This window comes from Ciona robusta, chromosome 13, assembly GCF_009617815.1.
Source record: "Ciona robusta chromosome 13, ASM961781v2".
Classification (NCBI taxonomy): domain Eukaryota; kingdom Metazoa; phylum Chordata; class Ascidiacea; order Phlebobranchia; family Cionidae; genus Ciona; species Ciona robusta.
Window position 1 is genome coordinate 1153886 of NC_143247.1, and position 14885 is coordinate 1168770.

At 35.0% G+C, this 14885-nt stretch overlaps 1 protein-coding gene across 1 annotated transcript; it reads right to left on the reverse strand.

The window, feature by feature from the left end:
* Positions 1 to 2413: 2413 nt before the first annotated feature.
* Positions 2414 to 13029, reverse strand: LOC149725642 (tolloid-like protein 2). The gene is made up of 8 exons (XM_089891555.1): positions 12957 to 13029; positions 7835 to 8004; positions 6264 to 6423; positions 5257 to 5459; positions 4774 to 4921; positions 4087 to 4283; positions 3135 to 3282; positions 2414 to 2810 (listed from the first exon to the last, which is right to left on the reverse strand). The coding sequence occupies exons 1-8, from the start codon at positions 13027 to 13029 to the stop codon at positions 2770 to 2772; spliced, it is 1140 nt and encodes a 379-aa protein (XP_089747681.1). The 3' UTR covers positions 2414 to 2769.
* Between the last annotated feature and the right edge of the window lie 1856 nt (positions 13030 to 14885).

Sequence of the window (14885 nt, forward strand, 5' to 3'; positions counted from 1 at the left end):
TTTGTATACGGAACTTCTCATATTTACAAGAGCTGACCTATTACCACAGAACTTGTCCGGCGCCGTGGCGTAGTGGTTAGCGCGCCTACCTGTAACCATTAGGTAATGGGTTCAAGGCTCGTCGCTGCTACCATTGTGGGCGTATGTGTCCTTGGGCAAGACACTTAACGGCAATTGCTCCAACCCAGTGGTCACTAATGGGTTGTCCAAATTAACAGCAATATGTAAAAAAAAAAATCCCAAAAAAATAATTACCCACAAAGTAACATACATGGTAACTCGTAAGCTGGCACGAGGTGTTAAACCCGTGTTATAACGACTGTTGTTTTCCGGCCACGCAAGGATAAAGTAAGTTACATTCATTCACACATTACATTCAAAACGTCTGAATATGTTATGTTGCAGACATTATCAGCAGTTTGGTCAAGCATTAGTTATTAAACTGTCCCATCTGTTTATATACAAACAGCGTTATGTTGCTTTTACTTATGTTACAATGCACATAAACACCACCGAAAGTATTTGCGGTAACATATTCTACAGGCTTACATAAATGGTATATCATAATATAACTGGCACTTACAGAGACAGTAATACTTTTGCTTACAGTAATCGTATGGTACAGCAGTAAACACAATAGGTATTATCTAAGTTTTAAGAGACCCTTTAAGCAAACAAAAGCGAAGCTGCTTCGCTTTGCATTAGGCGTTTACAGTCTAATTGCATAAGTAAATGGCCAGAGTGTTAATTTACATGTCAGGTTACCAGCTTTGCCAAACTTCCTGCTCATATTAGCTGCTATGCAGACTTTAATATAACTCAGTATGAAACCATATGCCTTTTACATAGCTACGATTGTTTACTGCACGGTAGATTGTATACGTCTACTGTTACTACTGTATGGCATATATACATAATAATACATTCGCATAAAAAGCCGCTATAGAGTGTCATACAGTAAACTTAAATTTGACTGCATTAGACATGAGACAGTAAGAAATAGGGCTGCTATTATGGACTTACCTTTCGCAAACCTGTGCTAATATTTACTTAAAAGAAGAACGGTGGTACAAAGCATGCTTGTAACTAAATACTAATTAACTAAATACGCCGATGCTAATTCTTGTTAATGCAATAAATATTCATGCAACAGAACGGCAAGTCACGATTTGATATAGCTTACTCTATGCGGGCATGACGTTTGTTGTTTATAACAGCAGCATCACCAGAGTTAAATAGTTCACGCTCTAGTGATTTTGAATTGCTGAAGGATTGTGAATGCCTTCAGGAATCGAAGCGTGCAAAAGTCTTGCCGGTATTGTGTAAAAATTCGTCCTTGGGCATTTCACCATAACGATCAGAATATTAAGTTCGCAGGCATAAAATTTGGCTAACCGATTGTTTCTATTAGAAGTTTAACTTAATTAAAATAAATGAATTTTTTGTCCGCTAGGTGTAGCGACGAAGCGACCACCCTTATTTTCTCCCAATAAATTGTAAATATGTTTTAAAGTGTAAGCGTGGTTTAACAACTGTTGTTTTGTCGCTATATCCTGTCTTTTCGTTCAAAATATTTCTAAATCTTCGCTACCGTAATCGAAGAGACAAATGAAACGTTTTAATATTAGATAAAACAATAATATCGGAACCAAGGGGAAATGCAAGTGATTAAGGTGTTTATAGTCATTACTGCATGATATATCCCGTTGAAACGACACCAGCAATGTAGATGGTAAAAGTGTTCTTAGGGACTCTATAAAAGTATAGTGAACAATATTTTGAGCCGCACTTGCACATGCCATGATTGTTAAATCTAATTCTTTCGCTATCAATTACACTGGGGTAGGGGAAAATGAAACATTTTATTATTATATTTTATCGTCCCATTTGGTAGTAAAAAAAGAACAGTCAAAGAATTAAACAAAACGTATCCTCACGACCCCCATTGGCCGTTGTTAATTGTTTAAAACACGATCAGGATTTTTAGATAAAATGTGCTTAAGGTGTCCCATCTTTCCCCAGTCTACTAACTTTACAACTGAGCAGAATCCCACTGTATAAAGTTGAAAAGAGTGGCTCAGTAGTTATAGCGCGCCTGTCTCAATCCAGAGGTTTAAAGCCTCGTCTCTTCCACCACCGTATGTGTGTCTTCGAATCTAAACATTTAACGTCAGTTGCTCCAACCAAGTGGTCGCTAACGGATTTTTTAAACCTGTTAGCAATACATTACAAAACAATGTCAGCCAATAAAAAAAATTCCCCTTACAAAGCTACATATTGTACATGCGTAGTTGCGTTGCGGCGCATGCGCAAAGACGCCCGGTCAAAATTGAACGGTTAGAACAAACATATTACGGCGCGGAAGCAGGTCGCTATAGATATAATATGCATTCATGCTTACATATACTTAATGAGCTATATAGTTTGTTTATTTGACTCTTATTGATTGCGAATATATCATATGTAGGAACTAAAGAAAACAATTTACAATTAATTTAACTTTTGTTTGAATTGTATATCTACGATATTTGGGTTAAATTGGTTTTCGCTAAATTTTCCCCCAATTAAGTCGTTACAATTTAATTATTGCAAAAATAAAGGCAATGTTGAAATCTATGAATAAATGCCAGAGAAGTGGGAAAAATTGGTTTCAAGGAAATGGGTTCAAGGCTCGTCGCTGGTACTTTTTTTTAGTAAAACTTCCATTTACAGTTATTTTATTGTAACGATATATATATGGTTGCTGTAGCAACAGTATCACCACACGAATTACCATCCAGTGGGGTATCTGATTTGCTCCGGTTCTAACGCTGTAGAAATAATACATATATATAAAAAAATATTTTATATAACTAACTGTACAAATATAGTAGGGTTGGAAGCACATAATATCAAAATATCCTGATCATGTTTTAAAAAACTAACAATGGTTAATGGGAGTCGTGAGAATACAGTTTTATAAATCTTTGAATGTTTTATTTTGTCTCCAAATAAGACAAGAAAATAGATTAAAAATGTGTTCCATTTGTTAACAGGATATTTCGATATTTAAAAAAGATGTCCCGTTGTGCCCCGCACTCACTATATCACATGCGTTTATACGATTTGGAATTAAACTAATTATGCAAATTTACCAAAATATGATGCGTTGTATCCAGAACTAGTTATAGACCAATCTGAACGAAAGGTTAAAGTCATAGTGTTTCCAGGAGATATAAATACTTTCTCGTAATCCCTTATTATTGAACCGCTGTACCATCGCATTCTTGGATATGCAGAAAGCTGAAAACAAAAATTAATTCATTAGGATTTAAATATTTTTTAACGTTTTTAATTGTATGAAATTTCGACAGTATACGTAAAATTTTTGTAGGGCAATTTAAACAGTTCCTAATCCTATCTTAATGCCGCTAGTTTGTGACATTAGTGGTTTTGATTGCATGATATTAAATCCCACCGCTGCTGTTAACTCCAACAATTACTATTTTACTGGCTGTCTAGCGCCACCGTCTGACTGGCTTATTTATTGCCTTTCTCCTGTCTTCGCTATGCGAACGCCGTCTCTCTAGTCTGCGTTTCAGTATAGGTTCTTGCATGGTTCTGTTAGCATCGCAATTTAGCGTAACTGTTTAAGATTTAGTTATTATGTGTTCAGCTATTAACAATGTTCTATTTGTTAGCGACTGAACATAACTGTTTTTTAATCTCTCTCTCTGGCTCTCTGGCGCCCTCTGGTTGCTGTGGCTGTTATTATCTGGTTGCTGTGGCTGTTATTTTTGGTTACAGCTGCCAAGAATCGGAATATAAAAAAAAACGAAGCCTTACTTGTTAATATTTTTTACAATCTTTTTGGACAGCCACTGTCACGTTTTTTATTATGTTTGAAAAAATAAAACGTGATGTTCCAATCAAATTTTTACACGCTACATTATCGTGTGGGTGGCATTTTCGATCTATAATCAAAAACGTAACCGGATCAATACTAATTATAATTTTACTTCTCTATATAGTTTTTGACTAAAGTCACAAGGTAATTAAAAGTTAAAGCTGACCAGAGTTTGATTTGAACTGCACCAAAGCACTTACAGATATATGGTCACAACATTCCTCTGTTGATAGGTTGTGCATAGTAAAATAAATTTTCAATCCTTTAGAGGCGGTTATCGTCCAATTGCAATGCACGTTGTTTGGGTAATTGTTGGGATAACCGGGTGATGTAAGAAATTGAACGTCAGTCGTCGCATTTAGAGTAACTTCACATGGAGTTGGGGGCATTCTATGTCCTGTAAGTTATTTATAACTTATATATGGAAAAATGGTTTACATTTTAAAAATCAAAAACATGATAGCAAAGCTATAAAAAATAGGCACGTTTTATTTGTGAAGCTTGGAAAACATCACAAACAGCGAGAACGGCAAATTTAAAACAATAAAAGAATTTAATGTAATTTAACTTGCTTTATCCACGAGTGATCAAAAAAACGACAGTCATTGTAACACGGGTGTTCTGTTTCAAGTCCCAGCTTATGAGTTACCATGTATGTTACTTTGTAGGTTATTGTTTTTGTTTTTTTTTCTTTTATCTACAGCTGATAGTTTCGTCAACCCTTCAGTGACCACTTAGTCGAAACAATTGCCGTTAAGTGTCTTTCCCAAGGACACATACGCCCCAAAATGGTAGCAGCGAGGAGTCGTGAACCCATTATATCTAGGTTAGAGCCAGGCGCTAAACACCTATGCCACGACGAAACATAAAAACTCATGTAAACTCACCAATAAAAGTGATATTAAATCCAGATGTAGTCACTGAACTATCTGATTCAAAATGAAATGTTCCGTTAAAACCGCTCCAGCTCCTTATATCCTTTTGGTAATAACCGCTGATGAGTGCAGTAGGTGTGCTAGAATAGCTTGGCCAGATCTAAAAAGGCAGTTACACCAGTTTAACAGAACACCCATATTGTTCAGTTCAAAACAAAAATCCAGGACCTATTATATTCACCTTCTAAAATAAAGGAATAAATGTAACTCGAGTCAAGAATCGGGACAGAAGCGCGATCTAGTTGGAAAGTTTCAGTTGGAATATAAATAATGGACTTTCGCAAGCACGTTGCTTTCGGACGTACATGGGTGTTTGAGTAATGGGTAAAATCTGGCCTAAATTCCAGGTTCTCAAAGACCTCACCCATGCAGAATAGAAAAGAACTCGTTTATCGTCAAGTACATGTTTATATGAACAACCGACAAAATACTGACTTTTAAATAATCATGCACTTTCTCTGTGTTAAAGTTTTCAAATTTAAAATGAGTATTCATCCCACGAGGAGTTATTATCGTCCAAGTACAATTTGCATTATTTGGGTAGTTTTGTGGATACCCTGGTGATGTGATTGATTGCATGGTTGATTTTGCAATTAGAACAAATTCGCATTCGACAGTTGTTTCGTTAGGATAAGCAACTGGAAACAAAAAAAGATAATTATAAAGGTTTGTGTAATTGCTTAAATACAATTTAGAGAGTTAAACAAACAAAACAATTTTTGTGTCCTGTGTGTACAAAACAATTTTTGTGTCCGCTAATGAGTTATCCAGATTGACTTATTGGCGATTTTATACTGAATGGCAGATTTCTTTGTTTACCCATTACTGTAAACTGTGTTTTTAGCATGTGATAATTATTTAAAATTACTTTTTTTAAGTAAGGTATTCGTCCAGTTACTCACACGTGAACTTTTTTTTAAATATTGATTCGTTTGTATAAGACAAGGGTATAGCAGGGTGCGGGAAGATACGACATGTTTAGCACATAATATTTAAATATCCTGATCGCGTTTTAAACAATTAAGAACGGTCTGTGGTAGTCGTGACCATACCGTTTAATAATTTTTTTAATGGTTTTTATTTACTACCAAATGGGACGAGATATTAGAATGAAAATGCGTCCCATCTTCCCCCACCCTACTATATAGCATTTAAGCGCAGTGAAGCAATAAAAAGAATAAGTATTAAGGCTATATACAGTATGTTTTGTGCACTTTATGTAGAAATAATAGCAATATACATAAAGAGTAGGGTGGGGGAAGACGAGACACCTTTAATAAAAATATCCAAATAGCCTGAACGTATTTTAACAATTAATAACGGTCTGCGAAAGGCGTGAAGATTCGGTTTTACAATTATTTGAATGTTTTTTGTTTATTTTTATACAAGATGATAAAATGGAGTAAAAATGTATCCCATGTTTCCCACCCCACTATACTAACTTGAATAATGTATCTTGAACCTCCCCGGAGTGAAAGGTTGCAAATGGGCAGAAAAGAAATTATAAACAAATCCAATATAAACGAGGTTATTCGGTGAAACAATCTCCTGGCCGACCGAGTTTCCAAAGTATTTTGTTAAGTCTTTTCCACCACTTCGTATCTAAACAAACATGAATAAACAAGAGATCACTGATCTAATGAGTGAGCACGTTGAAAACTAATTAGCATAGTATTGGTTAATCCTTTTACTACAAAATTTAATCCCCACTTTAATGGTAATAGCCGGTTCAGTCGTGAATGGTTGTGTGGATTTCTTATCTCATCAACACGTGCCCTCCCAAATTTTCAGACAGTGTTTCCGCTATGTTAAAGTACTTGGGAAAGGTAATCGTTAATTAATGGCTAATCATGGGGTTTTAAATCTGAAATTTAGTCTAAAAGTCATAAATATATATTATGATTTGATTTCAAACAAGAGAATAAAGAAAAACGCTAGATTTAGGAATTGAGATAAGTGCGGAAAAAAGTCGCGAAAAAAACAACGATGTATATGACCACTATCGTGTTTAATAAATGCATGTAATGTAACAGCCCGTCACATATGTGTGCTTGCTGTTCGATTACCTAATTGTTCAGCACATGCCCAAAGGTATTCGTCCCATGCTCGCTGGTGAAGTAATTAATTACCCTGAGGAAAATGGCAAAGAAAGCAGATCCACTATGGCAGAAGACAGAAGCAAAACAGAAAAAAAACAAGGTTTAGCGCATTATAGGGGAATGGACATTTAGAGACACGTGTACTTTTTCACGGCCAATAAAAGCTACACTACTGCCAGCATTCCAGGCTTGGTTTTCGAGAAGATATTTTTCCCACTACTCCGTTTGCGCTTGTCTGCTAGGTGTAACGTAATTAATTGTAAAAATAATTTTAACTGAGAGTTTGAACAACTGTTGTTTTGTTGCTATATCCTGTCTTTTCGATTAAAATATTTCTAAACTTTCTCTACCGTAATAAAAAAAGACAAATAAAATATTCTTAATATTCTCACAGTGGCGGAGAAACGAATGTCATTTTAACGCTGTTGTTACGTTTTATACGTTTGGTATACAGCATAACGTTTGAAAATGTCATCATACCTTTTAAAAGATTTAGTAAACTTGATTCGAAAACCGTGAAGTAATTTTTAAGGATACGGTTGGTGCGTCAAAAGGTTTTAACCCCATTTTGTCAAACAAAAGCGATTTTATTTGATCTCTATGTTGCTTTTATATAAGGAATTACAAATAAATACAAGGTTTCTGATAATGCTACTCAAACTATGCTGACGTCATCAAACAGTCTTGTAGCATTTTTTTTCCAAAAAAAACGAATTTCTAATTGATTGTTTTTCGCTATAGCACAAACACCTGTGTCGCTAGAGAGCAATATGTGACACAGTCCGTGAAAAGTGGAAAATGTCTAAAATAAATATATCTCCTCCCCAAAGGGCTATACATAGCATGAACAAGCTACATTCACCATTTTAGGTTGTCTGTGCAAAAGAAATATGTGTCGTAGAATATACTTATACATTGATTCGGCTTTTTGGCAAAACGTGATCATTTCTCAATAAAATTTGTGTTCCCGTAGGTCCGAATATACGCCAGAAACAATATGAAGTTCGATTGTAGTTAGATGGCCATCCAGGAGAAGTTAAAAATTTCGTTTCATTCGTTGCAGTAAGTCGATGGTCACACATTCCTGAATGAAACAAATTAATTTACAATATGATAATTTCTCGTGTCCGGCGCTGTGGCATAGTGGTTAGCGCGCCTGCCTGTAATCCAGAGGTTGTCGGTTTAGGGCTTGACGCTGCTACCACTGTGGGTGTATGTGTCATTGAGCAAGACATTTAACGACAATTGCTCCAGCCCAGTGGTCACTAATGAGTTGTCCAAATCATCAGCCATCAATAAAAATATTCCAAAAAAATAATCACCTAAACAGTAGCATACATGGTAACTCGTAAGCTGGCTTGAGGTTTTAAACCCGTGTTATAACGATTGTCGTTTACCGGCCACGCGAGGATAAAGTAAGTTACATTCTCCATAAAACACAACATAAATAAACATTTTGGAGCGACCCATAACCCAAAAAAGCAAGTGCATTTTTACCAATAGTTTAGGAGCCTTGGTTTTTCATTATTAATTTTCTAAATTTAAAACCTTTATTTTAGTTTCGAATATAATTGCTATATATGTATTAGGATTTGATGGAACGTTGCTGGAAGCCAAAGTCATGATGTCGTGTAGCACGTTTGTTTTCAAAATTGGCATAATTTCAAACGGAAATGCCTCCAGACCGTTTAATCTTGCACGAAAGTAACATTAATTAAGCCAGCGGTGCTACATCGGAAATATCTACTGAAGAATATAAACCTACCGTGTATCTTAATAAATAAATGATTTTTTTTGAATGAATGAAATTTATTTCGTCTCTTCGGTCACGATAGTAAAAACAAGAGAGTTGACAAAAACGAAAAGACGGGTAGTAACGGTAAAACCGTAGTTGTTAAAACACGCTTATTGATAAAAAGGGAAGAAATATTGATTTGGATAAAAGGCGTGACCGTTTCACCCTACAAACAATAATTAATCGCGAAAATTAGGCTAAAAAGGCCCTTTTGGGTTTTCATTTAATTTTCAAAGTCAAAATAGGTTATATACTACTGTGGGGTAAGACGGTACACCTTTAGCACACAATATCCTAATATCTTGATCGTATTTTCACGGCAATAAACAAGGTCTAGGTCTATGTTTTACAACTCTTTAAATGTTGTTTGTTTACTATAGACGAGAAAATAGAAAAAAAATGTGTCCCATCTTCTCAAACCCATTTACACATTGCGAAATTTATTTTAAATTCGAATTTCCGAGATGACATAACATAATACCGCATCGGGAACCTCGGATTTTTGCAACAGTTGGCAAATTCAAGCTTAAGTTTTCCCCCATGAATGTAGGTTATTTCTTCTTCGATATAGCAGGGTGGGGAAAGATGGGACACCTTTTAATTTTATTTTTTCGTCCCATTTGGACGAAAGAAGAGAATTTTAAAATCGCATCCTCATGACTCCTATAGACCCTTGTTAATTGTTTAAAACACGATTAAAGTACTATATATATATATATAGTAGGGTGGGGGAAGATGGGATACGTTTAGCACATAATATCTAAATATCCTGGTCACGCTTTAAACAATTACCAACGGTCTATGGGAGTCGTGAGAATATGGTTTTATAATTCTTCAAATGTTCTTTGTTTACCACTAAATGAGACGAGAAAATAGAGGTAGAAGGTGTCCCATCTTCCCCCACCTCACTGTACACAATATTTTCATTAAGCTTATTGTTTGCGTTATCTGACATTGCAGCAATTTAAACGCGTTTGCAAGTGAAGAAAACAGGAAGTGGCGTCATTTAAATGTCAATTATCGGGTGATCATCGTATGGTAAAGATTTCAAATTTAACCATGCACACGTTTTTCCGAAATTAAGTTTCTTTTGACTTTTAACACGTACTTTTAGTCAAAAATAATCACAGTTGCCCCACGTGAGTTTTATAAATTAAGTGGGTTTATTGTCTCTTATACGCTCAATTTTGTTTATATTAAAAGTTTAACCAAAAATTTATTAAACACAAATAGCTCGTACTGTCTGCTAGGTGTAGCGATCACGTTTTTTTATACAATTAAATGTAAATAAGTTTTTAAGTGTAAGCGTATTTTAACAACTGTTTTTGTTTGTCCCTCATATCTTTTCGATTAAATATTTCTAAATATTTGCTGCTGTAATCGAAGAGACAAATAAAGTTATTATTACACGAGGTGTATAACACAAATCCCGTGTTATGAAAAATTAAATATAACTTGCTTTATCTTCGGATGACCGAAAAACGGCAGTCGTTATAACACGGGTGTTCTGATTCTTATACACCTCGTGCCTGGTTGGTTGTTCTGTATGACTGACAATTCAGACACCCCATTAGTACCAGAGTTGTAGCAATTGCCGTTAAATGTCTTGCCTTATGACATACACAACTGTAGCAGTGGCGAGCCTTGAACCAGTCACCTTTGGATCATTTGCACACGCGCTAACCCCTTTATCGTTGTTAAAACTACCGTTGTATCCGATATTCAAAGATAAATTAGTTACAGTGGTTCATTTATTGCCATTTAAATCACGACATTGTGTATTTTGTCAGTTGAACTCTGAAACAAATGTTATATTTATCACTTTATAAGTTAGTTCACACTATAAGTAAGTTACAAGGCATGCCAGCAAGGTTAAAGCCAAAATTGTTATATATCTTAACACTAAACATAAAATGTTTAAAAAACACTTTTAAAGCCCACCCCTCCCCCTATTGTATGGGCCTATTGTATGGGCATATCCATATAAGACTGCATATGTGGTATTTCATACCTAGCCGGTGATTTGTAAAACAAGACACCCGTGTTATAACAACTAAAATTGCCCCGTACTGCAAGAATATATATAGTAGGGTGAGGAAAGTCAGGATATCTTTAGCACATAATATCTAAATATCCTGATCGTGTTTTAAACAATTAACAACGGTCTATGGGAGTCGTGAGGATACGGTTTTATAATTCTTTTAATGTTCTTTGTTTACTACCAAATGGCATGAGAAAATAGAATAAAAAGGTGTCCCATCTTCCCCTACTATAGGAAAAGGTGTCCTATCTTTCCCACCCTACTATAAGCAGTTTCATTGATCTAAAACTCTAAAACAACCAATCTAACTTTTCTGTAGCAATTTCATATTTCTTTAACTTCTATTTAAAGTGCTTTTTTTCTCGCCTTGCTTTCGTTTGCTTACAACATAAGCGACCTAAATGGAACGTGTGAAAAAACAAAAATTGACTATCAGTTTTAGAATTACATTATGACGCAAAGCAATTTACGTTTTTTTCTTGTAGTTGTTTAATTTTATATCTTAACAAGGTATTTATATTTTGTTAGTATTTGTGAATGAATTACGTTTATAATCTGTAATGAAATACACGTTTAATGTACGTTCTCGAATATTAATTGTTTTATAAAGAAGAATGTAACTTACTTTATCCTCGCGTGGCCGGAAAATGACAGTCGTTATCACACGGGTTTATCACCTCGTGCCAGCTTACGAGTTACCATGTATGTTACTTTGTGGGTATTTTTGGGGATTTTTTCATTTTTTATGTATGGCCGATAATTTTGACAACCCATTAGTGACCACTTGGTTGGAGCAATTGTCGTTAAGTGTCTTGCCCAAGGCTCACAATGGTAGCAGCGTCGAGCCTTGAACCCATTATCTATTGGTTACAGGCAGGCGCGCTAACCACTATGCCACGGCGCCGGAAAGTAAAGCCAACGGGCGCTATTACATATTAAGATTAATAATGTAACGTCTCTATAGAAGCTTGGTGCGGATATCAAAAACTATTAATCCATTTTGCCGTATTGTTAATATAGGCGCCGGCGGAAGCAAAGTTCCCATACAATGTCAAATTGAAAAATATAACGAAAACGAACACAATGACACGCGGTTATGCTATAACGAAAGACAAACGCCCATAATACTATATGAATGCAGTTTCCGAAAATCTGGCTATTTCCTTGCGGAAATTAATTCCAAACGAGACCTATTTATCACTTTTCGGAAGACGCCCATTTCCTCCTAAAACAGCATAAAAGGCAAATGTTGATGCAAAAATTTACTAGTTTCGTGTCTTACTTTTTAAGTCATGTCTTTAAAATTGAGTTTTACTCTGTTTTGTCTAATATTTTATCAAGCGGCGGTGCTGAATGCTTTGTAAGTAATAGACTGCTATATTTAAGTGTCGTTACGCATATACTTGTTTCTATTATATACTTTTAACTTGATAATAATTAAACATAAATGGCTCGTTTGTCTGCTAAGTGTAGCGACCACGCTTATTTTCTTCCAATTAAATGTAAATATGCTTTTAACTATATGCGTGTTTTAACAACTGTTGTTTTGTCGCTATATCCTCTCTTTTCGTTTAAAATATTTCTAAATTTTCGATAATCAAATAAACAAAAAATAAATTGTTAACCAAAATAGTTATTGTTATTATTAAAAATTGGTTTGAAATTTTTTTGTAAAGTTACAAATATACCTGAAGAGAATTAACGAAAAAATTTTTTTACAAAATTTACATCAAATTTTATATGCCAGAATAAAATACTTAAAATACTATTGTAGTAGGGTTGAGAAAGATATGACATCTTTAACACATATAAAATATCCAAACATTCTAATTACGCCTTAAACTATGTGAGACATTATGATAAAGTTTTATAATTTTTTAAATGTTATTTGTTTACTACCAAATGTGACGAGAAAATAGAATGAAAGGTGTCCCAGCTTCCCCAACCCTGCTATTTACACCTAGTGAAAATAACTCCGACGTTTTAGCTACAGCTTAGAGGTGGATTTGGGACAGATTCAAACTATAATTTTAAAAACACTTTTTAAGTTAGTAATTTAATAAAACACAAGTAATAGTTTGAATGTAACTTACTTTATCCTCACGTGGCCGGTAAACGACAGTCGTTATAACACGGGTTTAACACCTCGTTCCAGCTTTACAGTTTACAAAGTTATTTGGGTAAAAAAATATCTGCTTACCTAAGCCATTGCCTTGGGCTTTAGATTCAACGCTGAACAGCATCACAAGTAATACAAAAGCAAAAGGGTCCATTTCAGTACAGCGCGTTTGACACTACTGTAGATAATGACTTGAATACGTGCAGACTTTGTTTATATTCATTCCTCTGATTGAATGGGGAATTGATATACTACTTCTTGTGTGTTTGCTGTTACCACTAATTATAGGTTACGATATAGTAGTCTGGGAAAAGATGGGATAGTTTTATTATATTTTCTCATCCCATTTGGTAGTAAACAAAGAACATTCAAAGAATTATAAAACCGTATCCTTACGGCCCTCAAAGACCGTTGTTATTTTTTGTTTAAAAAAAGATCAGGATATTTTAGTAGGTTTGGGAAAGATGGGGCACCTTTTCACTTTGTTCTCTCTTTCCGTTTGGTAGTAAACAAAGAACATTCAAAGAATTATGAAACCGTATCCTTACGACTTCCACAGACCGTTGTATATTCTTTAAAACACGATCAGGCTATTTAAAAAATTATGTTAAAAGCGTCCCATCTTCCCCCACCCTACTACATTATGTGCTAAATGCGTACCGTCTTCCTCTACCCTACTATATGTAATATTGAAGTTTGTATTTTTTTTAAGTTTAAAGTTTTATAACAACTGTTGTTTTACCGTTATTTTCCGGATTTTGGTATTGTGTGCCGCTCTGACTTTCGTTGGTGAAACCAACATGTAAACGTTATTGTTTGAACTTTTGCTTAAGGAAACAAATATTTTCCAAAAAAAACTCCAAAACATGATTGAATCTCAAAATGTACAATCCGGCAGGAGCGTTTTAACCAAATGATGAAATGTGATACAGTTACATTCGTCCATTGAACTCTGATCAGTGGTTGTTGGTATGATTTAGACCAAATCCAACCGGTTTTGCGATGTGACTCGCATTTGGTGTCAACGGAAATTTATGACTAACCTCGAACTTGCGAACTGATATACAACATTTGTCAATGGCAGTTGTACGGTAGTTAGACGAAAAATAACATATTAACTTTGTTTGTTCTCTCGATTACGGTAGCGAAGATTTAGAAATATTTTAAACGAAAAGAAAGAATATAGCGACAAAACAACAGTTGTTAAAACACGCTTACAGTTAAAAACATATATATAGTTACATTTAGTTGGAAGAAAATAAGTGCGGTCGCTATAGCAGACAAACGGGCCAATTATGTTTAATTATTATCGATTATCTAGCAAAAAAATTGTAATACAAAAAAATTATTTATAAAAAAAAATAATAGAAATAGAAAAAAAGGTTTAGGATGTTTTGCCTTAGTTTTTTTTTAATATTTCTTCTGTCTGTGGAAAAATGTTCTTTACAACGAGTGCCTGCTACTCCTACGAGTTTTGACACACATGGCAAACTCTCAGTGATATCCCATGCAAATAGAATTAGACTAACACTAGGCGCCAGAGACATGCAAATACTATATTGGAATGATACCCTAGCAAACCTCGCAAAGCCACTGGTCATGTATTGTCCTATAAACTCAAGTGCGGAAAAATTCGGCGTAGGCATTGTATCCGTTGTACTCGGGAATTCTGTCAGTGCAAATGCTATCAACTTCGGTTTCAGAATGCTCGAAAAATTTAACGGATACAACTACGCCGATAATACGTGTAACAATGTGACCTGCGACTATTACAAACAGCTTGTAAAAGCAGAATCTACCCAAATGGGCTGCGCTGTGGCGTATTGTAAACCAGCAAATAGGACCCCGCAAACTGCATGCCTGCTCTCACCGAACCGAAATAAAGCTGTTCGACCATATTCAATTCGAGTTCCAACACCGCGTACAACAATCTCAACTATCCAAAACATGACGACCCCAAATGGTCTCAGAAACTTAACTACTCCAAACCTGATGACCTGGCCAAGTAAT